Source organism: Bubalus bubalis, chromosome 4 (genome assembly GCF_019923935.1).
Source record: "Bubalus bubalis isolate 160015118507 breed Murrah chromosome 4, NDDB_SH_1, whole genome shotgun sequence".
In the NCBI taxonomy this organism is placed as follows: domain Eukaryota; kingdom Metazoa; phylum Chordata; class Mammalia; order Artiodactyla; family Bovidae; genus Bubalus; species Bubalus bubalis.
Window position 1 is genome coordinate 152,090,376 of NC_059160.1, and position 25,509 is coordinate 152,115,884.

General features: G+C 42.8%; 1 protein-coding gene across 20 annotated transcripts in view; it reads right to left on the reverse strand.

Moving 5' to 3' along the window:
* KCNMA1 (potassium calcium-activated channel subfamily M alpha 1) overlaps window positions 1-25,509 on the reverse strand; it is a 772,527-nt gene that overhangs the window by 291,430 nt on the left and 455,588 nt on the right. Inside the window, exon 6 of one of the 20 annotated variants that reach the window (XM_044942310.2) lies at window positions 605-992. The exons of 17 other annotated variants lie outside the window; for them this stretch is intronic. In XM_044942310.2, the coding sequence (XP_044798245.1) occupies window positions 979-992 (14 nt within the window). In that variant the 3' untranslated portion in view covers window positions 605-978. Of the gene's footprint in view, window positions 1-604; window positions 993-4,623; window positions 4,645-12,013; window positions 13,651-25,509 lie in introns of those variants that run through there. 2 more of the 20 variants (XM_044942312.2, XM_044942311.2) reach the window with 2 other exon arrangements.

The following is a 25,509-nucleotide window of genomic DNA, read 5'->3' on the forward strand; positions in this document are numbered from 1 at the left end:
ATGACAGGCTTTACTGACCCCCACCAGTTCCATCAGCCTCACCCATCTCCACCTATAGGCTCTGAGTGACAGGAGCTGAGGACTAAAATCGTCATCCTTTCACAGAACCAGGGCAGAAGGCACAAAAGCATCTGCTTAATGGTCACATGGCAACAGATAACATCTCAAAAGTCCTTACAGTATATTACTTCACTGATGAAGATGGATCACACTTAAGCAGCGATTCTTGATCTCTACGAAACAGCTCGTGCACAGCAGGACAATCTCAAAGATAAGACAAACAGCAGCAAGCTGGTCTGGGACTATGAAAATGCCTGCCGAGACATGATTTATGTGAAAATAAATGAGGTGGGTCACTCCTTTATCGTCAATAGTAAGTGGATTCTTCCTGCCACAGACAAACTGAGGATGTAAACAGAAAACACACTTGCATTATTACTTATGCTGTTTTTCTTTACCAATGGCCTGCCTGAGATGTGGGTCTGCAAATAAAATCAACTCACTATTATTCTGGACTGATTATTCAATTGGGAGGGGGTGGGGGCGGGTAAAAGAGGACACCCCTGCCCTCTTCTTCCACCAGATACCTTCCTTGTGGCTCTTTCACTGACTGCATGAGAGGACGAGAGAGGAAATCAACAGGAACCAGTTTCAAACCCAGTAAACCAAGGGGAAGAACATTGATTTAAGACATGAATTAATCAGCAATAATTCATAGCATCCCTACCACGCTTGGTCCTTTAGAGGGAGCTGTTAGGGCCAGAAACATTGTAAGACATGGTCCCTCCTCTAAAGGAGCACAAACAATAGCAAAAAAAATAAAAGCAAAAGTGAAAAACAGCAAATAAATAACCATTTATTGGAACTGACTATGAATATCTTAAGAGTGCTGAGAGCACGGTCCACAGGGCAGAAATCCAGAGATGATGTGAAAACGATACATTGGTTGATAATGTAGACTTGCTGTCAATAGAATTCTTACATCTGAAGTGCTGAGAGAGAGAAGAAAAAGCGTACAAACTTAAGATTTCTGGTGGGTATGAAAACAATACCTGTATGATAGCTTAAACTAAGTGGGTTCTAGGTTCAGGAATGTTTTAGCATACCCTGTCACCTTAAACAAGTCATTTTCTCTCCTTATGATTTAGAATTCTCACTTGAGGAAAGAAAGGAGGGAGGAGGAGGAGGGAGGGAGTGGCAGGGAGCAGAGGGAGGAGGAATCAAGAAAGGTGAAGAATTGGTAGTAGATAATCTCTAATGTCTCACATCAAATTTCTGTAATTATGTCTCTGTGCTTCTATAGGTCATTCATGAACAAAGAAAGAATATTTTTAAAGTTGCCAAAAAGGAAAACTAAGAATCATTCTCATAACGCTACAGTTTCTGAAGCTACCCTGTAACCATGAACAGAGGCTGCTGTCCGCGGAGCAGGGACTCACTCCTGTAAACTTCCACGTGTCTGTCTCAGAGCCTGCCCGCCCAGCTGGACCAGATGTATTGGATGCTGGAGCTTATTAAGATGCTTAATTTCCAAATGATCCCACTCACACCAGGAGGACAGCTTTGGAACAAGTGTTACATCTCAGTGGCCTCACCTTATGGAACAGTTTCTTTTTATAAATGCTAACTGCAACTCATTAATTGAGAAAGATGTTACACTGAGCAGGAAAATCATTGAGTTGGGAAAACCTTGCAATTTTCTCCAGCACTTATCATGGACCAAAAGCCTTTATCTGATACATTTTGGGGTGGCCTAAAGGGCAGTATAGGAGCTGAATATCACAGCTTCTGACACAGGGATCTGATATGAAAAAGGCCTCCTAGATTAGAAGGGGTCAAGCATCTATGCTTAGAGAGTATATAGAGTACTATGGTTAAGGGCAGAGACTCTGAAGACAGGTCTGGACTAATTTATTTCTGTTTACTGTTCAAGACAGAGGATTCTTTTTTCCCTATCATCTCAGCACCTAGGCTAGTTCCAGGCATATATTAGGTGCTCAATAAATTCATTGATTTAATTTAAATCCTGGCATTATCATTTATAAGCTGTGAGTTGGGCTACCTTATGCAACCTCTTGGAGACTTTCAATTCTTATTTTTATTGTATTTTTGTTTTGCCTTTTTTTTTTTTGCGGGGCGGGGCAGTGGGGATAAAATGGACTATTTCAGTTTGGCTTTCCCCAAAGCAAAACATGAGAAAAGAATTTGGCTGCCCATTATTTATTTGGGAGATGATCTCAGGAAACACCAGGAGGGTAGGAGAGACATGAGAAAAGGAAGGGAAAAAAGGTAGCGATGAAAAGTTATCAAGCAAGTATCATGGTGGACTGTGTAGAAGGCAGAATTCAAAGCTCTCCACTGGCTGAGGGGACTGTTAATCCCTAAGTGCTCATGACCTAGAGGCCCACAGGTAGGCTTCAGAGACTGGATAAAGACCCCAGGCAAAGACATGCTGATGCTGGCAATTCAAATTCCAGCCACCTCCACCTGCAGGATAGGTAAGAGGAAGGGGGTGTGGTGGGGGTATCAACAGGACCTGTCCACCAAGGAATAATAAAACCTACCTCTTGGGTTGTGGTAAGGCTTAAAGGAAACAGTATACAGAAATGTCGTTGTTGTTTTTAGTCACGCAGTGGTGTCCGAGTCTTTGCAACCCCAGGGACTATAGCCTGCCAGGCTCCTCTGTCCATGGGATTTTTATGGCAAAAAATAGTGAAGTGGGTTGCCATGTTCTTCTCCAGGGATCTTCCAGACCCAGGGATCAAACCTGCATCCCCTGCATTGGTAGGCAGACTCTTTACCACTGAGCCATCTGGGAAGCCCGTATAGAAACGACCTGGTGTTATCGCTGCTCTCTGCACTGTGCCTCCACTTCCTGAGGGCTGGTTGCTGTTATGCGAGAACAAGGAGATACTGCGGCTCTTCCCTAACACCCCTGGAAGGCCATGCCAAGTAGGTGAACACTACCCCAAGGCCATCAGAAGAGGTCCAGAGAGGTGCCACGTACTGCTCTTGGAAATTGACAATGAGTAAGGCTCTAAGAATTCCTGCAGTTAAGAAATCCTTTAATTAAACTAGAAATTGCCAAAGTTACTCAACCATAGTGCTCTTTTTCTATAATGCTTACCAACTTTCTCTGTAACGTAGAATCTTGAAGCACATTTTGGGAAAAGAAGGCCTGAGACTGATGAATTTTATCCAGGAAACCATTCCATAATTTTCAGCTCACCCACCCCCACCAAATTCTGCTGACAAATATGCTTGCTTAGTTCCACCCAAATCCTCTGATTTTCACCTCCTTTCTTGGTGAACTCAAACCCACACTGATGATTCCCTTACTTTTCATTTCTTAGGCTCATGCTGGTGTTAGCTTTCCATTTGAAATTACTCTTTCTGACACCCATATGTTCAGCTCATGCCTCCAGAGAAAGGGCTCCTTGCAAGCTGTCTGAGGTTGGTCGGTGGTTACCGCATCATTGTCCCTTAACTGGCAGTTACGTCCAGTCCTGGCTCTGCCACATATTACCTGTGAGAGATTAAATAATCTTTCCAGTATCATTTGTAAATGGGAAAATGACTCCAGTCCATAGGTTGCTATGAAGATCGAGTAAAATAGAGCACAAAGTGTCCAACACGGTAGCACACAGCTGGCACTCACTGAATGTCACCTGCCTTTCAAATCTCCTGCTTGAACCTCCCACAAGGATCCTGGCTTGAGTTCTTATTGACTCATAATTGTCATGTAAAGAGAAAAATGGATGAGAGCAGGTAGGAATACTGCCTGAATAAATCAAGCTATTTGGTGATTACCTCTATCTATATGGGCATAAGTCTGTCTGCTATTTACTGAACTCTCCAAAGTGTGTGATTCCACTCAAATCCTCTAACACCAGAATAATCCTGTGAAATGAAAAGTAAGGTGTACATTGGTAGGTAGGCTATTGTTGTTGTTCAGTCACCAGGTCATGTCCAACTCTTTGCGACCCTATGGACTGCAGCACACCAGGCCTCCTTGTCCCTCACCATCTCCCGGAGTTTGCCCAAGTTCATGTCCATTGAATCAGTGAGGCCATCCAGCCATCTCATCCTCTGTTGCCCCCTAACTAGGTAGGCAGGTAGGAATAGAAAGGCAGATGATAGGTAGATAGATCTATTTTTGCACAGCTATCTATAGGTACATAGATAAATATTTTGTTCATTAACTGTACACTGAGGGCCTGCTGGTGCCAGGCATTATACTCTTTTCTGTGTGGCAATGAATAAGACAGACATGATCCCAAGCCTCAAGGAATTACCATCTAGAGGGACAGACAGACTATAAGAATAAACAACCAAACAAACAAACAATTACAAATTGCTACCCATGGTCACAAAGCAAATAAACTTCTATGGGGGCCACATTAGACTTTGTGGCCAGCCAGACATACCAGGCGTTTCTAAGGAGGGGAGAGATGGGTGAGGACTGAAGGCGAGGAAGAGCTGCCCCGGGGTGAAGCAGCAGCACCTCATCCAGCGTGGGGAGGGGCAGCTGCAGTGTTCAGAGCCAGGAAGCGGCGAGGACACCTTCTGCCTGCTGTCGGCGAAGAGGGAAGAAGCACCCAGTGGCAGGCCTTGGAGGCCGTGTGGAGAATACTGGCTTTTAGTCTAAGCACAAGGAAAGGCATAAAAGAGTTTAAAGCAAGTAAATGACATGATCAGACTGAAAGAGATTTGACATTTTAAAAGACTCCTGAAAATGGTTAGAGTAGGAAGATGCATGGGAGGTTCTTAGAACAGGCTTTACCACCAGCTACATACTGGTCTCCAAGCATGATTTTCTAATAAGAGAAACATTTACAGTGGGTCAGATACCTTTCTCAGCATTTTTAAGTAACTCATTTCATTCCCTCAAAACTATGCAAGAGGGGGCGGTAATTTGTCCCCATTTTACAGATGCAGCAGTTGAGGCACAGAGAGGTTAAAGAATTTGCCCAAGCCCACCCAGCAATTAGGTGATGGGGCAGGGTTCACGGCTCGGCAGTCCTGATCCTGAGGTCAACAACACCCCTGCACTGTTTTACTTCCTCCAGGTCCATGACTGGTAGCCGCTCAGGCCTCCTCTCCCCTTTTCCACCCCTCCCACCCAAGAGATTTCATCCTAATCCTGAACCTCAACTCAAGGATCTTCCTTCCCCATACCCTCAGCACTAAACCTGTAAGAAGCAGCTATGCAAAAACAAGACCTGGGCTAAGTATCTCACATCTTAAAATTCTTAACTAAAACCAAATGAAAATGGGAACTCTAGTTCTAGAAGAGAATGTTATAAAACCTTGACAAATTACAAATAATAACACAACTAATTTGTGAGGGGAAAGGATGTGGGAGGAAATGGAAATGTGGCAATTTTCTCTCCTTTCACAGCAGAAAGTTCATCCTTATTACATCAAATTAAAAAATAAAGTTAAAACACGACTCTACTTCTATTAGGTTTCCCAATTGCTTTCTCCTAATCATACCCACAGCCTTAAGGAACTAAAAGTTACCATGGTTAGCGATTCCTTCACTTCAACTTTTCCTATTATGTTCAAACAAATTTAAATTTGACATTTTTATTTTTAAAGCAGCATATGCAGTATGAGCTCATTTCATATAAATTTCTGTTTATCTAACATTCATCTAATACACAGAAAGATGTTTAAAATGATCTTCACCTAATGTTGTCAAAAAAATTATGATGTTTTAGTTTGATGTATTCTTTGCATTTTCTCTGTTGCTTCCATTTCTTTTAAGTGACAATGTGTCATTTTTATAAAAATTATAAAAGAATTACTTTGGAAACATATAATTAAGATATCTGGACTTCTTTTTCTTGATCTCATAAAATAAGATCTTCATGTTGGAATAAAATAAGAGCTCATCTTGGAGGGACTGGAAGCAAGTTCAGGGTTTCTGAGGAAGCAACATGCCAACCAAAATCAAAGCCCGTTATCCTAAGGTCAAGTTCCTTGGGGATGGCCAAAGGCTGGAAGGTTCTGAACAGGACACTGCAGTGTCCTCCAAGCCCCAGTGCCTTGCCCGTCATCCTAAGGTCAAGTTCCTCAGGGATGGCCAAAGGCTACGAGGTTCTGAACAGGACACCTCCGTGCCCTCCAAGCCCCACTGCCTTTAATGGGAACAGCATCCTGGCACCTTCTCCAGGACCGGTGCAGTGAGCCATAGCCTCTGGTCACCTGCATCCCAAATGGCCCAGCAAGGTCCTTCTGCTCAGCAATGAACTGCCTCTATTATCCTAGCTTCTGGTGCCTCATGGGTCGGGGGCAGGCAGAAATGAGCTAGGAGAGAAGGCTCTAACTAGAGAAGCATGTGGTCACATCAAAGGAGTACAAACAGGCCCTACCCAGGCAAGAGACCAGATTTTTAACAAGCTCAGAGAAAACAATCAGGAATAAGTGGAAAGACAGAAATGAGACTAAACAAAAGAAAAAGCACTGAGAGAGAAGGAAGTCAAGTCAGGTCATTGTCCTTGAGACTCTTCATTGAAGTAAAAGGGCTGTGTGCAACGAGAGGAAAACGAAACAGGCAAAGCAAGTGAAAAATAATCCTAGCCATAGGCTCAGGACTAAAAGAGGTATTTCCTTTGATCTTTGCAAAAACTCCCTTAAGTAGCAAAGGCAAGAGCTCCTGTCCTTTTTACAGGTGAGCTGTTCAAGGTCAACCAGACTGGCAGGGGCCCAGCCTGGACCACAACTGGGTCTCTGGACTCAACTTTCAGGGCTTCTCACCCTTGATTATTGGGCTATGGGGTCTCCTCTCCCGCCACCTTCTCCCAGAAGGAAGAAGTGGATGAATCTGATATTTCCCACAGTCCCTCCTCCACAGGCCCTAGCCTACTCCTGGCTCCTTCCCTTACTCCTTCACAGGGATCAAAACCATACTGACTCGAAAAACATGTTGAAAAAAATCCCATTTATGGCTTCCTGACAAGCCGTCCTACAGAGCTCCTTTGTTTCCTAAGGAGAAACAATTCCCAGAAAAAGTTTGCTTGGGTTTAATGCAAGTCAAGATGAAGCTTTGGTAGATGCTTAGTATAATGGGAAGAAGGGGTTCGAGAGGATGGCTCTCTTTAGGAGACAGTGGGTAGGATTCTGTGTTCTGGCGATTGTAGCCCAGCCCCAGTGTATAAGTGTTGTAAGTAATCTTCACACCCCTACCCCACCCTGCAAGCATTATGTCAATAACCTTGACCCACAGAACACCACCCCTCCTATCACTGCAGGTTTAGATGAAAGAATTATACGTTAAAAATAACAACACTGTATAAACATTCTGCTGTGTGAGTATTTTCCCCATTCCTTTTTAAAGCAACTGACTTGGTATATAAATCACACTGTATGCTAAGGAATATATGACACAGCTGTGAATTACAAGGTCATAATTTTGCCAGCAATTTTAGATGCTACCATAAGCCATCTAAGGTCTGAGGAGAGCTCTCATACATTTTGATTTTTCCCTAAGCCCCCAGAATGGCATTCTAGCTCAGTTTTTAAAATACATGACATTTCTTGCTTTTGTATTAGAAAATAACAAAAACAGTCCAGTATCACCATCTCCTCCCCTCCTTTTCTTCTACTGTATCACTGCCTTTACTCTTTCTTTAAAAAAAAAATTATTTATTTAGCTACACCAGGTTTTAATTGCAGCATGTGGGATCTAGTTCCCTGACCATGGATTGAACCCAGGCTCCCTGCATCAGGATCACAGAGTCTTTAGTCACTGTTCCACCAGGGAAGTCCCCTCACCTCCTTCTTACATTACTGTCCCATATCTTTTGTTCACTCATTTGTGTATTAATTCGCCTAACATTGAGGGTTTCTTTTACTAACTTCACCAAGTCTTAACACAGTGCCTGGAGCACAGTAGGTACACAATAAAGGTGTGTCAAGTGAAACAAAATGAGGTGAAAGGAAGGAGTCAACAAGTAAGTGGATGAATTCCATCTACTGTGCATCTGTAGGAGGTCGTCAAAGAGAAGGAACATAACAGGGTTAACAGGGAAGGCTCTCCTCGAATTTCCTGATCTTTCTCAAAGAGGGCTTCAACCAGCCTGCCTTACTGGGGGTAAATCCATTTGAGTTACTTTTGCCACCAATGCAGATCCATCAGCTACCCCCCACCACACACACACATACAAATACTCAGAAATATCCAGACTCATCTACTTGCTGGCTCCCCAGAGAAGCAGGCAAACTCCTCCCTCTGCTTACCTTATGCTCTTTTCTGGAACACGCCCCACCCTTCCACTCCACTGAGTCAGACTCCAACTATGCTTTAAGGCTCAACTCAAATCCCATTTTCCCAGCAAGTTCCCATGGAACAGGCACATCTCTCTGCTTTCAACTGCCACACAAAGGGGGCTCCCTAACCAGAGAATAATTTCCCTCATCTAAACATACATCTAAACATAAACTGGTCAACACCTAAGAAGGCAGAGCCATGCTATGGTTCTCATATCAGAGTAGGGATGTGATTGGAAAAAAGAGCCTTAATTCCAGCCCTAGCCATGTCACTTTCCAGGTGTGAGACATGGGACCAATCGCAGACCTCTTGTAACGTCCTTATCCACACCTGCCAAACTAGGGAGAGAAAGAAGCCCTACTCACAGAGTTGGTTAAATACAACAGCATTCACAAACTGCTTTCATGCAGCAGGACAGTCACAGAAACATGTGTCTCACAAAGACATGGCAACTGAAGCTATCCTGGTACAGCCTAGTTTCTGTCTGTCATGGAGACCACTCTTCCCCTACATACACTCCTTTGACACTGAGGCTTCTTTCAAGCTAAGAATTGAATGCTTCAGCAGAAGACTCAACAACTCATAATTCAGGCCTGCTTTCATTCTTGCCACCAAATTCCACAGGGAGCTGCCACCTTGCTCTTGACTTATAAGCCTATTTTTCTAGGAGGCCCAGTCTCTCCAAGGCTCTTTCGTCCACTCAATAAGGCCGGTCGTGGGCTTGGCTGGTGCCGCCTGATGATGGAAACATTGTCTGCCCGCTCCTCACCCACGTGATGGTCTTCAAGGACAGATGTGGGGTAGGGAAATAAACAACAGCTGTTTTGCTGACGCCGCATTCACTCACTCAGGGCAAGGTGAGCAGGACAGGGAGAATTTTCCATTTGGACCCACTGGTATATTCCACTGCTTTTAATATTAGTTACTGCCTTGTGCTCAGACCAGATACCTGATCTGAGAAAGTCAGGCACACAAGTTTCTATCATTTAGTTAACTCTCCTCCTAAGTTGAACTCAATTATGTGTATATAGATATGTGTGTGTCTCATGCAATCAACATATGGGTAATATGTGAATTAAATCCAAAATAAAAAATGTGTCTATTTACATTTCAATGCACATCTTCTCATGGCTACTCTTCAGTGCTATTATTTAACTGTTTATGTATTCCTCTGTTCTATACAGCTATCAATATGCAAAGTGAAAGTGCTGGTCTGCTCAGTCATGTCCAACTCTTTGCGATCTCATGAACTATAGCCCACCAGGCTCCTCTGTCCATAGAATTCTCCAGGCAAGGATATTAGAGCGGGTAGCCATTCCTTTAACCAGGGAATCTTCCCGACCCAGGGATCGAACCTGAGTCTGCTGCATTGCATGCAGATTCTTTACTAACACTTTCACTTATTAATATGTTAATATGTAAATTTATCCCAATTACTTATTTATGGACAAATTTTACTCATTTACATATTTATGTATAAATATGAGGGTATACTGATATACATTTTACATACATATATTTAAAATACACTAGGTTCAATCCCTGGGCCAGGAGGATCCCCTGGAGAAGGAAATGGCAACCCACTCCAGTACTCTTGCCTGGAAAATCCCACGGACAGAGGATCCTGGTAGGATGTAGTCCATGGGGTCGCAAAGAGGCAGACACAACTGAGAGACTTCACTTTCACTTTTATATATTAAACTATATTTAACATATGTTAATCTGTTATATATATTGTTATATGTGCATCATGCTAAGTGTTGTCTGACTCTACGTGACCCTAGGGACTGTAGCCTGCCAGGCTCCTCTGTCCATAGGGTTCTCCAGGCAAGAGTGGGTTGCCATTTCCTTCTCGTTGTTATATATATTGTCATATATCTCATACTCATCAAAGACTTTAAGACTTTACACTCCTGTTGAAATGGGTATTTTGAATTCCCACATTCATAATAAAAATAAGCTATTCTAGGCTCAAAGTGTGTTTTATGTTTCACAGTATCCCGTGCAAGGCAGGTGCAGAGCTAAGATTAACATATTATCTGTTGAATCATGTATTAATCTCAAATTGCATCCCCAAATCCTGCTTTCCTACCTTTTTCCAGGCTCCAAGAGGTACGTGGAGTCTCCTCAAACTGTAATCACTTTGGTTCCAGTTAAAAGCACCCAAAACCAGCACTCTGAGTAAGCCCCATTCCAAGTATCCTTTTATGTAAAATGAACCATAATCCTATAAGTGAGGAACTGTAAAACTGGCAGCGGCAGGGGAATCACTCCCCCATGCAGATAATGCTGTGGACCCAACGGTTCTAACAAGCAAAGAAAATCTCCCAGACAATTAAGCTGATGCTTAAGGCCATTTGCTCTGGAATCCCCAAAAGAATTCTGAAAGGTGCAAAATTGTTGGTGATGGAGAAATAAACCATTAGTTGGAACATAATAGATTATTGAATTAAAACTGGCCAGAAACAGACAAACAAGAAAAGTATTATGCAAAACCTTTTAGTGTCTAACCTTATGTTACCTGTATCATTACTAATATTTTCCTGGAAGATTTTCCATTGTCAGAAATTAAGACAGACAGAGTTTTATTGTTTTCTGACTACAATGGACAGATAGTATCTTTGCCTCTAGTTTTGATCACGATGGAGACTGGGAAAATCCAAGCCAATTGAGAGGAGCTAGGAATGGTTTTTTCTAAATACTTTTACTCTCTAAGGAAATTATCTAAAAACCCAGAGAAAGACAAATATCATGTAATATTGCTTATATGTGGAATCTAAAAAGAAAGATACAAATGAATGTATTTACAAAGCAGAAATAGACCTATAGACATGGAAAAAAAACTTATTGTTACCAAAGGGGAAAGTGGAGAGGGTGTGGATAAATTAGGAGTTTGGGATTAACATACATGTGTGTGTGTGCTAAGTTGCTTCAGTTGTGTCCGACTCTGTATGACCCTATGGACTGTATCCTCTATCCATGGGCTTCTCCAGGCAAGAGTACTGGAGTGGGTTGCCACGCCCTCCTCTAGGGGATCTTCCAGACCCGGGGATCAAATCCACGTCTCCTGCACCTCCTGCACTGCAGGGGGAGTCTTTACCACTGAGGCACCTGGGTAGCCCCCTTCACATACACTCACTGCTACATATAAAACAGAGGACAAACAAAGACATACTGTATAGCATAGGGAACTCTACTCAATATCTTATACTAACCTATAATGAAAAGGAATATGAAAAAGAATATACATGTATTACTGAATCACTTTGTGTTATACTGGAAACTAATATGGGAATTTCCTGGTAGCTCAAAGGGTAAAGAGTCTGCCTGCAATGAGGAAGACCCAGGTTTGATCCCTGAGTTAGGAAGATCCCCTGGAGAAGGAAATGGCAACCCACTCCAGTATTCTTTTCTGGAAAATCCAAATCAACTATACTTCAGCAAAAAAATAAAATGTAAGAAAAAATGGAAAATAAAAAACATAAAAAATAAAAGTCAATGGCAAACGTTGTTTTGGGGGTCTCTACCTAGGCTTCCATGATAGCTCCGTTGGGAAAGAATCCGCCCACAATGCAGGAGACCTCGGTTCAATTCCTGGGTTGGGAAGATCCCCTGGAGAAGGGATAGGCTACCCACTCCAGTATTCTTGGGCTTCTCTTGTGGCTCAGCTGATAAAGAATCTGCCTACAATGTGGGAGATGTGGGTTCGATCCTGGGTTGGGAAGATCCCCTGGAGAAGGGAAAGGCTACGCACTCTAGTATTCTGGCCTGGAGAATTTCAAGAGTCGGACACAACTGAGCGACTTTCACTTCACTTCACCAAGATGAGAAATATCTGGAAGTTTTAAAACAATGGTTCTTAACAGAATTTGTGAAATTTGCATGGAAAATAAAAACAAATTCCACTCCGGAATGGGCAAAAAATGAGAGAGAGAACTCTCAGGAAGTTTTTGAGCACCAGCTAGGCAAACTGACAGTGCGAAAATCACTCCATCCATATGGATTTTCCAATCTGAAAATGGAGAACGTTGGAAAGATGCTTGTGACATCTGAAAGGTGTAGGCTGCAAGTCCATAATTAATTTGAGAGTGCCTCACATATATTAATGAAGTGGACAGTGTGGTTCTTATTTACTACACAGTCATGACTCATCCTTCAGAGATCCGACCTGCTGAGGGTAATGATCTTGTCTCTACATCAGTGACTAATCATCATTCTGACTGCCAAGAGAGGCTGGTCATTCCAAGTCTTTCCCCACTTCTTTCCCCAAAAAAGTACAGAAGTAATTATTCCTGTTTTACAGATACAGGAATTAAACCTTATGATGAGAACTCTCTTAAAATTCACCAAAGAAGGAAGCACAAAAGATCCATTTACCCTCTCCTAAAACATGTCCACTTTCCTATTGTCTGTGAGGCGGATGGTACCATTCATGAGGGGACATCCAAACCAGTCATTCTAGACTTTTTCTACCTCCCTCATCCTCCACACATCCATCAGCCACAAGGCCCATCAGGGTCTTTTTCCTTAATATTTCTCTTGATCTCCCCAACCCCTCCATAACTCCTGCTTCTGCATTAATGAACACAGACTTCTCCACAAGATTCTGATTCTCAAGCAGACCCTGTCTCCAAGCTAACTCTATCCTGACTTCTCTCCACAGGGTGTTCTCCACATGCTTCCCTGGAGACTGTGGATTCTAAAAGATTTTCAGAGAGACAATTCCAAGGATCAGATGTGCACACTGCAAACTCCTTCACCCAAGACTCCAAATCCTGGCAGATATGATACCTTCCTCCTAGGGCTGTCTTTCCAGGGCTTTGTCATTACATCTACCTGAAGGAGAGGGATTCTGGTCCAACAAAATAAACTGCTTCTGAGCCTTTCTTCATGTGGTTCCTTCCTTATCTATTTCTGGGCATTGTTCAGGCCATGATGTAAAGAACTCCATCTCCAGGAACAGAACTCATGAGCCTTTACTGTGCTGAACTTAGGTCACTGCACTATATATGTTTATTGCATTTTTATCTTTTAAAACTTTTATTTTATATTGGAGTACAGTCGGTTAACAATGCTGTGGTAATTTCAGGTGCACAGCAAAAGGATTTAGTCAAACATAAACATGTGTCCATTCTCACCCAAACTCCCCTCCCAGAGAGGCTGCCACATAACATTGAGCAGAGTTCCCTGTGCTCTACAGTAGGTCACTGTTGGTTATCCATTTTAAATATTGCAGTGTATTACACTTTTATTTTTTAGAAGTGTCTTCTTTAATTAGATGCTAACCCGTCCGAAGACAGACACTGTGTCTTATTTCTGTTATATGCACATTGGTTGGTACACAGCCTGGCACAGAGCAGGTCCTCAACGAATGCCTGAATGGATGAATCAATCAATTAAAAAATCTCCTAAAACCTTTACTCTAACCATTAATCTACTCCTATATCAGGGGATACTAAGCTATAGCCTGTGGGCTAAATCTGACCTTGTACCTCTTTCTATACAATCTTCAAGCCAAGAATTTTTTTTTACATTTTTAAATAATTCAAAAATATTACAATAATATTTCATGGACATGAAATTAGATGAAATTAAAATTTCAGTGTTCTCAAAGTTTTAGTGGGATATACCCAGGCCCATACTTTCACGTACTGTCTATGACAACTTTTCTGCTGGAAGCCATAGTTGAATAATTGTGGCAGAGACAGCATGTCCATCCCCATAAAGCCTAAAACATTTAGCATCTGACTCTTTATAGGAGTTTGCTGATCCTTTTCTTATAGAATGGAACTTGGGCAGCCTTACTATTTTATTGTTTACTTAATGAATATTACCTTCCCTAAATTAATCATTCCGTTCTCTAACATGTGTATAGGTGACCCAGATGCAAGACTGTGTACAGTCTGACTACAGCATAGCACATGGTATGGTAATTAGCTTCTTATGTTAGGCTCCTCCTCTAGGCTGGTTGAGTAGGGAACTTGATTCCTGGTTCCGTGGGAAACATGATTTATTCATCTCCATTTTCCAGCCCTCATCCTTTTGGGTTTCTGACACATAAAAGTCTTTAAATTTAGTCTGAACAAAGAATCCTTGGTGGAATAGAGAAAGAAAAGTGTTCTTCCCTTTGGGGTAATTATTGTTTCACTGTTAGGAATTTTAGACCCAAGAAGGAACAATATCAGTGAATATGTACAAATTACTAATTCCATGGATATTCTCTGAAATGGAACTTTTTAGTGCACTTAAAATTGTTCTAACTAGAGCTGGATCATTATCATTAGCAAGTGTTTTGGAGGGTTCTAGGGATAAAAAAAAATAGGGCCAAAAAAAGGTACCTGCATGGTGGGATGCATAGTCTGGGTCTGGAGCAGGATAGAGACTAAGAAATAACCTTACAAGCACCATTGTGATGACAAATCTGATGGGTGCTAAGAAAAGGCACGAAGGCTCACTTACCATTATATACTGATAGTTACTGTCATCATTACAGATTTTCAAATCAGTGCCCAAACTGTACAACACCAACGTGGATCTCTTTTTCTCCTTTCCCCCTTTTTCTGCCTCTAGACTCTTGGTTCACAATCAAGTTTCGCTTACAGACTGACTTGTGACAAGCTTCTGCTCCTTGTGTGACACTCTTCATAACCCCAGTGCGGAGAACAAAGCCTGACCCCTGAGAGGCACGCAGGCGTCAGTGCTGAATACAGGGAAGAACTAACTAATTAGGAGAAGAAACGTGGGCAAATTCCTTGGCATCCCTGGGCCTCAGTTTTCTCATATGTACAATAAAGGACATGTTGTTCCTACGTCCCTCCGGCTTTGCTCTCTGTGATTCCTCCATCCTGAGAGCCAGCCCCCATCTGGCTTTCTGATTCACTCATTTCCATGGACATAAGGCAGCCTCCGTCTGCCTCTGCAGCCTGATGCATCGTCTCCTGAATGACACATGAACTCTGCCCAAGGCGACGCGGCCCACACCAATCCATTCCACAGATCACTGCTGACAGAGAACAGGGAGTAGACCTTGAGGTTTCAGCCAAGGTCTGCTCAAGGTCTTCAGCATAAAGGGTGGCCAGGCTGAACACTCACCAGCAGAGAAGAGAGATGACATGGGCTTCATAAACTGGCCCATGAGAGCTAGGAATCACAAAGATTTTCTTTCCACACACATTTTTAGATTGCAACTTTGACACGGGCAGCTATTTTAAAACACACCCAAACATACATGAATCTGCCCCTGCTTGTCCTCCTGGACACACACACACACACGCTGGTGATTGTTTTTACAAGATACCGGAACCTATGGGGCTCTGAAAACCTAATTCCAGGATGACTCCAGAGCTCTTTTCCCACTGGAAGCTGTTGTTTTCCTCTGCTACCTACATCCTATGGAAGTGGTTTGGTCAAAAGGAGATTTCCATCCATGGGTACTTGTTTTTCTTGTCCTGTGAACTATCTCCTTCGACAGTAGACAGAGCCAGATAACTGAAGTGCCCCTTCACCAACCACAAAGCTCCCAGGATTCCTGTTAGCCCTGGAATAAAACGGCCAACTGCTCCAATGCATTTCCCCCTTGAAAACTCTAAACTTTTCATAAGGCAAGAGGGCAACCAGAGTTCTGCTTTTCTTTCTGTTGTAGCCCTCACTCCTTTATGGTTTCTTCCCATCTTTTTTTTTTCCATCTAAAATATATATATTTTTCAACTTGGCTGAGATAAAGTCTAGCTAGAGAGTCAACAGAAATGATATAAATGTCATAACAGGAGAAAAAAACAAAACAAACTTTCTCTTCCCTGAAATGAGTTGAGGCAGCTCACGATAAAAAAAATTCACCATTTTTTCAGTCTCTTTTCATATTATTCTGCATCTACTAGAGGACCAAAAGCACATTATATGAAAAGCTCTATTATCTTTTATAGAAATGACCTATGAAACCCACCCGATGGTAATCAATGGTAATATTCTGCCAAGTCACCTCCCAGGAGGAAAGAATGAAATAAAAATAGTTACTAACACAGCGGCGTCTCATTTCAATGCTGCAGTTCTGTTTCAATGCTGCTATATTAAAGTATATGTATTATGACTACACTCAAGTTTATTAATAAAGTTTCTATTTCTGTTTAGGTTTGACAAACATGTATATTCAGAATCTTTCATTTTTGGAAGCTAGCAGCTTGATGTACAAAAAGGAAAGTGACAGATCATTTCAATATTTCTTTCAAATCCCAAACCAACTCAGTCAAAAGATGGGAGGAAAATATCCTCCTGGGCCAAACAAGATTATATAGACAACTGAAGATGGTCCTTCACTTTAGTGAAACAGGTAAGATATTCACTCTGGAATCAGGCTAGAATTCCTCTTCTTGACCTGCCCTGGAGATTTGGTTTTTTAAGGTGAGTGGTTGTAGCACATGCTTAGCCTAAATACATAAGCTGCCTTCTCAAAACCCTAGCTATTGCACGGACAGTCATCTTTTGGGGGCTCTCCACGTAGTATAGAGACCCTCTGAGGAATGGGTTATCTTTTCGGCATTAATAACGTAACACCTCATTTCAGCCAAGGTTAGTTAACCAGGATTCAGGAAAGAGCCGAGTCTGAGGACAGCAGCTCCTGTGGCGTCCATTCCTACTTTCCCTCACTAGGTGGCAGCACTGCACAGCAAATCTGCAGAACAGCGGCCTGGAAAAGGCGGTGGTGCTGAATGAAGGGCTGCAGAGAGCCTCTGAGTTCCTGAAAGGACAGACCCTATGGGCAGGTGAGCGCAGGGAAAAGTGTGTGGCATCTGCATTTCTCACAGGTCCCTTTGTGTTTGCAGTCCCTTCCTCTCCACCAGACTAGAAGTGCTTTGCCTAACAGGAGAGAAGCAAATGCGTTATCACCTAAGATGAACTAAAAAAAAACCAAAAACTCAGAATAAGAGGTCTGCAAACAATGTACACATTGCTCCAATAGCCATAACATTTGGGAAAGGATTTCTGACTCGGTTTGCAAAGTCAAGTTATGATGTCTTAAGCTACCTAAGATGTTCACCCACCATCTTAAGAATATTTAGTTGTGAATCTGCTATAACCTGGTCAGTGACACCACGTCATAGGCTTTGTAATGATACAGGTCAAGACATGTCGTAAAAAGGAATAAAGTCTAAGAAGACCATTTTGAACAAAGAAGACACCACAATTCCTTGTGTCCCAAGCAGAGAAATAGCCTATATCAGTTTCTAAAATGCAAGTCGCTGTGGTCAAAAATAATTGATCCAGAGGAAGAGGAGGGGAAAGGAGGAAGGGGGATGGGCAAGAGGAGGAGGGGAAGGAGGAAGGGGGGGAGGGGGCGCAGAGAGGGGTAGGGGGAGGGGAGAAGTTGCCACTGGACACGGGAAGGTGTCAATACATCAAGAATCAGTCAAAGAATCAGCAGCTATGCTTCCAAGAGGAGTATTCACTCCGCAGCTAGAGACCTTCTTCACCTGGCAGGCTTCACTCATCTGTCATCTTCCTGTTTCTGTAAACATTTGGGTTTACAAGCTGGGCTTCATGGACTTGTCTTTCCCACCTTAGGGGAAAGACAATTTACTCAGTATAAACTCCAAGGCCAACACAGCAACACATCACAGTTGTTTTAAGGTTTGTTGAGTGGATAAGTGAAAATAAAAATAATAAAACAAGGGCCAATATAATAGTTTCTTAACTAGGGCTGAGATTACCATAAGGCAAGTGAAGAGCCCAGTGAACAAAATCTAAGAAGGTGCTGGCTTTTAGGGTCACTACCTACCTCCTCCTGGTTCTCTTTCTACCACATGCCAGTTTTGCTTATGAGCCTCATCTCCCTGAATGGGTTTTTGAAGATTTCCATCTCTCATCGAATATAAGGGTTAGTACTGAACTGAGATTGAGTGTGTGTTGGGGGGGGGGGGGGGGGCGCATGCACGTGCACTCCATCACTCAGTCATGTCCGACTCTTTGCAGCTATGCACTGCAGCCCACCAGGTTCCTCTGGAATTTTCCAGGCAAGAATACTGAAGTGGTTGCCATTTCCTACTCTAGGTTATCTTCCCTGTCCAGGGGTCAAACTCCGTGTCTCTTGCCTTTCCTGCATTGGCAGACAGATTCTTTACCACTGCGCCACCTGGGAAGCCAGAACAGTGATGACCTAGTAGTAATTAAAAGCTCGGGTTCTGAGATCACAAAGCCCTGAGTTCAAACCCTTACTGTATCACTTGCAGAAGTCATAATGCTAAAGAGATGGTGCACCTCCCTCAGGTCCAGGTTCTTCTTCCTCATAGGGCTGTTAAGAGGATGAAATGAGACAGGTGCAGAAAGAGCTTGGGGCTTTTACCTGATACATAATACGTGGTACCTCTAATGAAAATAGCAACAGCAAAAGTAAAATTTCACATCATTACTGAAACGTCACTAACTGATATCAGAGGAAAGTTCATGCCTAGTTTATCAAAATTTATTAGTAGTTTACTGTGTGCAAAACTGCACGAGAACTTTAGAGGAATGTACAAGAGTATAAAATGCGGCTGCTGATCTAGAGGGGTCAGATCACAAGCTTTCTGTAAAAATCCAGGTAGTAAATTGTTTAGACTTTGTGCGCCATTAGTCTTTTATTGCCAAAGACAATATGTGAATGAATGGGTGTGGCTGTGTTTTAATAAAACTTTATTTACAACAGGCAGCAAGCCAGATTTGTCGATTCCTGATCTAGTTTCATAAGCGAGGACTTATAATATTCCTTATAAAAACACAGCCAATATCAGAAGATGGCCCATTCAAGATTCAGATGTTAATGGTTTTAGAAGAGGCCAGATCATAACTGGATGAGTTCAGGCAAATGTTTAGAGAGGACAGCTAGATAGGCAGACTACCTAAGTCATGGGGATGAGATGTATCTGTCACTGGTGTGGGGGTGGCACTCAGTAGTTCTGGTTGGAGAAAAGAGGGGAGAAATTCATAGGGAGGCAGACAACAGGAGTGGAAAGGGAGGATGGATAAGAATATAAGGGTCAAAGACTGCAAGACTGAATTTTTACAAAAAGGAAAAGTTTGCTGTGCCCCTAGTCTGTCCAGGAGGCTGTTTTTCAATCCACCCAGGAAATAATGAAGTGAACAGTACCCTTTGCGGGGTAGGTTGCTAAATTTTCATCTGGGAAGACAGAAGTTGAATTTAGTCATTGTCATATGGGAGCAAAGCGGTGTCATGCTGGTATTTGGCATTTATTTCTAGCAATACAATGTGTTTCATTAAAAATGAAGCTCTACTCATCACCCATCATCTGCCCTTAACTTTCACCAGGAGGCCAAAGTTTAGGCCCGGGCATCTTAGTATCTCCAGGTAGGATGACTGGGAGAGAATATATGCTAAAATAAATCACCCTGGAGTGTGAGGAGAGTCAGGCCCTAACAGAATCCTTCCCTGGAGAAGGGAGCTGAGCCACTGTATCCCAGAAGGAGAGGACAGGCTTGAGGGAAAGGATGAGAAATGAACCTGGGATCTCTCTCACCACCTCTTCTTTCCAAATCTCCAATACATCCTCTTTCTATGTTCCTTAATGAGCCAACTCTACGCCAGTTCAAGGGAGTCTAGGAAGAGATATTAACCCAAACTGGCTCTGGGGGAAATATGAGTGACTAATAAACACAAACAAAGGTCCTCATCTCACCAGTAACCCAGGACCTGAAATATCTTAGCACCGAGTTACACATGAAAGATCAGAGATCTTTCTAGAGAGGGCCCCTCTGTTCAAGCTGAAATTATAATGTGGACTATAATATGCTGGGTATATCTCATGATATAAATGATTCTGATTTTAATTCAAAAACATACTAAAATAAGGGATTGCAACAATAAAGAAACTGATACTTTGGTACATAAAAATAGTAAGGTTTACCAGAATACAAGAATCCTGGAAACTGGCAGATCAGCCAATACCAGACGTCAAGTTCAGTCTCATACTAGGCTGGACTAGGGGCTCTCAGGGTGTGCGCGTGTGTGTGTGTGTGCGTGCTCAGTCGCTCAGTTGTGTCCAACTCTTTGAGACCTTATGGTCTATAGTCCATCAGGGATTCTCCAGGCAAGAATGCTGGAGCAGGTTGCCATGCCCTCTTCTAGGGGATCTTCCTAACCCACGAATGGAACCTGCTGTTGCTGCTAAGTCTCTTCAGTCATGTCTGACTCTGTGCGACCCCATAGACGGCAGCCCATGAGGCTACCCCATCCCTGGGATTCTCCAGGCAAGAACACTGGAGTGGGTTGCCATTGCCTTCTCCAATGCATGAAAGTGAAAAGTAAAAGTGAAGTCGCTCAGTTGTGTCTGACTCTTCGCGACCCCACGGACTGCAGCCCACCAGGCTCCTCCATCCATGGGATTTTCCAGGCAAGGGTACTGGAGTGGGGTGCCATTGCCTTCTCCGAGGAATCTCTTGATTTGCATCTCTTGAATTACAGGTGGATTCTTTACCATTGAGTCACCAGGGAAGCCCCTCAGGGTGTGACCCCAGACTAATAGGATCAGCCATTCCTCTTGAACTTGTGAGTGAGGCACACTCTCAGGTCCCAACCCAGATACACTGAATCAGAACTCTGGGAATGGGGCCCGGCAATCTGTGTTTTAACCATCTCTCCAGGTGATTCTGATGCACGCCAAAGTTTGAGGACCACTGATCTATTAATATCCAGAATATGTCATGTCAGTGTTCCAAAGCAACTATTCTTCATCATGACCAAAGACTCTGACTCAATAGATCTGGGAAGGGGATCACATGTACTTGTTCTTGTTTTCTAAGTTTTTCAGGCATCCAGGTATGTTTCTGATTACCACTCCTGTGGAGGGCTTCTCAAACCTGGCTGAACACTGGAATTAACCAGGGAACTGTAAAGCATTACAATGGCTGAGTTCTACTCCAGCCATTCACACTTGGTCTGAAGTACAGCCTGGCTTGGCGATAGCGGAGGAGTCTCAAAGTTCCCAGGCAATTCTCATGTACATTGCCAAGTTTACTAGAATATACACTCGTGTACACTAATATATTAGTGTATCTAATATACAGTTCAACATGTATTAAAATCACCTGGATAATTCATTAAACCAAATTCCTCAGCCCCCCACCCACCCAAAGAATCTATAGGTTTGGGTATGGGCCCTAGAACGTTCACTTCTAAAGAATTCCCAAGTGACGTGCTAACCAATACCGCTCTAGAGGAATATGCTTACTTTTTAGATACCTGGGATCTACTTTGGGCTGGGATGGCCAACTTTCTGCCCTCTGTTCCTCCTCCAAACACTTATACATTTAACGTTCATTCTTCCTTATAAAGTACCCAGCCAGTTAAATTATCAACATTTTTAAGGCAGAGCTACATTCTCCCCATCTGTGGGCCATTCTAGGAATGAGTTGCACTCAGTAGGTATTCAGGTGAATAAGTGCACAAATGTCTCAGCGCTGCTTCCCAATGCTTCTTTTCTCCCTACTGGATCAGCTAGCCAGGTCAGTCCATCAGGGGCCCTTGATCTCATCGAAAAGAATCGAGGCATCTATTTTTCTTTTAAGATGACGGGAAGGTAAATATCCGTCCAGTCCTAGAGATTTAGGTTGCTTGGGGAGACTGTTCCAATAATACCCCAGATGAAGTACAGCCATCTGGAGAGTGTTTGGCATCGATGGAAACCTACTGCTGAATTTGTTCCTGGAAGACATTCATTTTAGAATGTTATTTCCAATTTGGCACATCACAGAGCTGTACAAGTCAGAGAGGATTTAGAATCCCTGCTACCTACAGAGGGCATCTTATTTAAAGCATGTCCCTGACAAAGCAATATCAAGGAAGCACAATTGGAAATCTCCTACAGGGGAATAATCTCTCTACAGCTATAGCAGCTAATGGGACAGCAAAGCTTCCTAAAAAAAATCTAAACTTTTATCATTCCACTTTGCTGGGGCTGCCTTTTTCAGAGCCCAGTCACAGGAATAGAACTTAATAAGTTCATTTCTCTTGGCCCACAACAGCAATTCAGTCTCAATGCCATTGCCGAGATGCATGGTGCCACTGAGGCTTCCCCCACCCCACAAAATAAAAGCTCAGGCAAAGAGTAGAGCCCATAATCTCTAACATGATGGTCCATTCAAGATGGACTAACAGCAGGTAGCGCCGTGGTGAAGAATCTGCCTGCAATGCAGGAGACGCAGGAGACTTGGGCTCAATCTCTGGGTCAGAAAGATCCCCTGGAGTAGGAAATGGAAACCCATTCCAGTATTCTTGCCTGGAAAATCCCATGGACAGAGGAGCCTGGATGGTGGCTACAGTCCACGGGGTCACAAAGAGTCAGACACGATTGAGCAGTACCACCATAGCACCAACAGCAATAACATGGGTTATTTTTACTACCCCACTCCAGTACTCGTGCCTGGAAAATCCCATGGATGGAGGGCCTGGTGGGCTGTAGTCCATGGGGTCGCTAAGAGTCGGACACGACTGAGCGACTTCACTTTCACTTTTCCCTTTCATGCATTGGAGATGGAAATGGCAACCCACTCCAGTGTTCTTGCCTGGAGAATCCCAGGGACGGGGGAGCCTCATGGGTTGCTGTCTATGGGGTCGCACAGAGTCAGACATGACTGAAACGACTTAGCAGCAGCAGGGTACTCATATGGAATAAAGCAAGAAGCTCAGAAGAGGGGGATGAGTACTTTGGAAGTAAAAAAAAAAGTTTAAAAAAGTACTTTGGAAGCTGGTAAGTTACAGAAATTATCCTTAGCTCAATTTTTCCAAAGAATGGAATGAGTTACTTTGCTTCTCAATTTCCTTTCCCACCTGGGAGAACCAATGCAGTACTGATAGGGAGTCTTTCTGCCTTTTGTCAGGGGCCTGGAGCAAGGAGGAAGCTGCATTTAGTCTTCGATCTTATTGGACAAGACTGCTAGGCTAATTTTTTTTTTTTTTTTTTTTTTTTGCTGTTTTTTTTTTTTTTTTTTTTTTTTTAATTTTTAAACTTTACATAACTGTATTAGATTTGCCAAATATCAAAATGAATCCGCCACAGGTATATCTTGAGCATAGTACATTATTAAGAAACATGGACCTTGAAGGTAGATTGTCCAGGTCCAAAGTCACTGTCACTTACCACTCTGTGGCTTTCGGCAAGTTACTGAATCTCTCCATGCCTTGGTTTCCCCCTTTATAAAATGACCTATTTCACAGCATCATCTGGATTACTACCTGAGATAATGATCTATATGTACATGACATACATACATGTACGTACACAGATAATATGTATAATATACATGTATAATATGAATATATCCATCTCTACTCTGGTTACAGAAGAACTCTCTTTTAAAGCATGTTCTCTTTCTCCCCCCTTCTCTTTCAATCTCTCTCCGCTCCCAAAACACATCTGACCCCAAAAAGAGAAACTAAAAAAAACAAAAAACAAAAACTTCTAATTTTCTTTATTATTATTATTTTAAATAAAACCACTGACTACAGGGAAGAGTTTACTTCGAAGGCTCTGAGCTTTAGAGACTCTAGATGTAGGAGATAAAAGTCCAGCAATCTCAGTTTTGGAGTAGGTGGCCTCTGGGGACTCTCAAAGGCCCTTTCTTCCAGACCTTGGGCACTGTGACCTGGAACCCCCTTGGCCATGGTGGTTGGGTCAAATTATCAGATGCCAGGTACCCTACGGCACGGCAAAGTCAGCCTGCCCTTCCCTATGCTAACCACGCACTGCCCGCTTGACCGTGAGCTCATTTGCCCCCCTTCCCTCTTCTATCAGACTTATCTCACTCTAATCCAGCAAACTCCAGGACAGTCCTGTAGGGGGAACCAGAGTCCTTTCTTTTCAGAGCTCAAAAGAGAGTTCAGAGTTCTGGAGATAAAGGTGGGGCTGGAGCCAGGGCCTCTATTACACCTTTTTGTCTACGCAAGCCTTAAGTGCATTTAATTCAGTTTGGGTGGGCTAGTGTGGGGTTTCATTTCATTCACCATATTAATGAATTCCCTCGCATCCATCTAAGAAAGCTATTTACTTCTTTTTGATACAGACTTTGTACCATTAGTATCCTTCCACTAAAAATAACTTCAATAAACATTTGCTGAGCTTGCACTGCATACACGAGTGTCCCAGCTGTACAAAAAGTGAAAAAGTTCATAGTACTTTCTGTCACAAGACTCACATCCTAGAGCAGTGGGGTCCAAGAGAATTTCTATGATGATGGAAACTTTTTATATCTCTGCTAATATCTTAGCCACTAGCCATGTGAAACTCTCAGGTATTTGAAATATGGCTAGTATGACTGAAAAATTGAGTTTTTACTTTAATTTTGATTGGTCTACATATAGATAGTCAGATGTGGCCAGTGGCTACGCTATTGGACAGCATGGTCTAGACTGGAAAACCATGCTACTTAAGAGTGGCCCCCATGATCTGCATCCCCTGTAGCCTGCAGAAAGCAGTCTCTGATCTCACCCTGCACTTCCTGAGTTAGAAACTGCACTGGAATAAGATCTCCTGGTGCCTCATCTGCACATTGAGTCTTAGGAAGCACTCTTCTAGGGAGGAATCCATTCAACAGTCATAGAAGATATATATATATCTTCTATATATATATACGCATACATGTATATATATGCAAGTGGGTCTCGCAATCTCTCGCAATCTCTCAGAGTTTTTGATTCGTTGGGTCTGTGTTGGGTTCTAAGAATCTGTGTTTCTTTATTGTGCTTCAGATGCAACTGGGGAGTGTTAAAAAAAAAAGTGCTGAGCCTGGGCCACCGCTGCCCCTTAACCTAGATCCTCCGATTTAATTTGTTGGAGGTTTGGCCTGAGCATCGAGAGTTTTAAAAGCTCTTCAGGGATTCTGATGGACACCGAATATGAGAACCTTCCCAGCACAGCCTAGGACAGTGGTTCTCAAAACTGGGTGGACATCAGGATGACCAGGAGGGCTCATAAAACACACATTGCTGGAGTTTTTGATTCATTGGGTCTGAGTTGGGTTCTAAGAATCTGTTTCGAACATGTTTTCAGGCAATGCTGACGCTGCCTGCTGGTCTGGCAAGCCACTCACGCAGTCATTTTTTTAAAAGCACAGGTTTTAGAATCAGACTGACCTGGGCTGAGTTCTCGATCCACTGTTTACTACCTGAAGAAGTTAACTAATCCCCAAACCATAGCTTTTTAAATTGTAAAACTAGACTTTGGGTTGCCGTGACTGCTATTAAATAACTG